At 38.1% G+C, this 2279-nt stretch overlaps 1 protein-coding gene across 1 annotated transcript; it reads left to right on the plus strand.

The window, feature by feature from the left end:
• The first annotated feature begins 569 nt into the window (after nt 1-569).
• LOC140169246 (uncharacterized) lies at nt 570-956 on the plus strand. Its single transcript, XM_072192503.1, has one exon. The coding sequence runs from the start codon at nt 570-572 to the stop codon at nt 954-956; it is 387 nt and encodes a 128-aa protein (XP_072048604.1).
• The last annotated feature ends 1323 nt before the right edge of the window (nt 957-2279 follow it).

Below are 2279 nucleotides of genomic sequence, written 5' to 3' on the forward strand. Positions count from 1 at the left end.
CATCTAACATGAAAGAGTCCAAAAATGATTACGAATTGAAAGGTTTATTTTTGACGTTCTCATTTTCTTAAGTCCAATATCAACTTTTAAAATTAATGCTAGGGCGTACTGCTACAATGATCAAACCAGATAAGAACAAATAACAAGGGGATTCGAAATCAGCTCCGGGTAGGTAGTGGATCAATATTTTTTTAATCAACTATTAGCACAATTGTGACCGTACACCACGAATAAGCCGTAAAGTCGGCCTGGTCAATTTTGTTTTATTTCGTATTTAGAAAATATATATCATAAGCTGGTATATATCATTTAACTTCAAACGATATCCAGACGCGGTGTTATCGTTTATTGAACTCTGCTCCTTCAAAGAATGGTACCTTTTCGTATCCGCAAAAAGATTCATCAAGATTGTCCATTGAAATTATTTACAAAGTTCTAAAACAAATATAAAACGGTGATGCTAACCAGCTTTGACGTTAGACGTCTGTTGCTTCCTTTTGGTAGCCGACGTAGGTGGTGCTGTTAGTAACTGGTCATAGATGTGCGGAAGGAAGTAGTTTCCACAAGCCATGGGTTCGCCGGTCAGTCCGATTGTAGCGACCGTGTACATGGAGTGGCTTGAACAGGGAGCGCTCGTCACAGCCCGCCTTGACATAAAACCTAAGCTATGGAAACGTTATGTGGACGACGTGTTAGAAATTGTTAACAAAGGACCCGCAGAACCCCTCACAGAGCATCTAAATCTAATTGGCAAAACCGGCAATATGAAGTTCACCTATGAAACGGAAGAAAATAAGCAAATTCCTTTCTTTGAAACACTAATAGTCAAGAAACTCAACGGTTTCATCAAACTCTTAGTTTACAGACACATACAGATGAATATCTGCATTTCCAATCACACCACCTTCTGCGCCCCTGCGGACCATGTCGCCGAAGACAATCACGTGATCGGATGAGACGAAGCCATAATAAGAGACAATGAAACCAATAGCAAAAGAAGGCACATAAAGGAATCTATTTGGATAAGAAAGATGGGGCGGGTAATACACTCAACAGGGATTGTGGAAACTACTTCCGTCCGAACATCTATGACCAGTAACTAAGAGCACCACCTACGTCAGCTACCAACAGGAAGCAACATACTAAGGTCAAAGCTGGTCATTCAATTTGAGTGCTGTGTTACCGTACGAAACGTCAGTGAGGTATCTCAACATCACATATTTTATATTGGATTTGTTTTAGAACTGTGTAATTAAAGGTGCCTTTTCGGTTATACGAGTACATGAGTCTCTTTTTCCACATTGCTGGTAATAAATATCAAACAGTCATAATTGGCCATTTCAAATCATCCCCAAGTCAACGAGGTTCAGGAATGTCCTCTCATTGTTAATTGTTGGTTATTCATACCTAGACAAAATACAAAATACCCACCACTTGAACAGGATTTAGCCAAAGTAAACAAAGACTAGGCAATTTCAGAATTATATAGACACTAAGTAGAAGCTTATTATCATCTTCAGCAATAGGATTATTGATTGGTTTGAAATGTGTTTGACTGGGGCTATTAAAATGAGATTGGGGTATCCATGAATACCACCTTCATTGCACATTTGACACTGTAACTGCAAATACAATTTGCAGTCTTAACGGCTCATTCGTGGTGTACGGCCACAATTGATGATCTTGGAACACAAAAATGTTTTTAATACGTTATAAACATGTTATAAACGCACTTTAGGCTTGCTCATGACGTTTTAAGGGGAAGCTGCACTGAAAAAAGTGATTTTCTAAAGTATTTGACCTGTGCACTTGTAACTTGGTGGGATTGTGTATGTTGATCAAACTAACTTAGCGATTCCAACCAAAAAAATGATCGTCGTTATAACGGTTGCCATGGTAACGGCGGCCATGTTGGATTTTCACATGATGTCGTTGCGCGACATTTTTCTCAGTCGTTCTTTGGTATTTTTTTCTGAAATTTGTTCTATTTGACAAATTTAGGTCTAATTAAAAAATTTACAGAGGGAATTTTCAAAAGAACGTTGTACGGTTACGCTACGGTGCATTAAATTTGGTAAATTTGCGCATTTTGGGGAAAAATTTACGAAAACGAGTCGTTTCCATAGTTACCAGATGTTTTTCAAAATTTCCCTCTGTAAATATTTAGATACAGATATGTCCAACATACTTGCCAAAAATAAGCTCAAACAGATATACCATTACCAAGAAAAGTGACGCGCAAGGTAAAAAATTACGCGAAACGACATCTGGCAGAAAAT

Source organism: Amphiura filiformis, chromosome 14 (genome assembly GCF_039555335.1).
Source record: "Amphiura filiformis chromosome 14, Afil_fr2py, whole genome shotgun sequence".
Classification (NCBI taxonomy): domain Eukaryota; kingdom Metazoa; phylum Echinodermata; class Ophiuroidea; order Amphilepidida; family Amphiuridae; genus Amphiura; species Amphiura filiformis.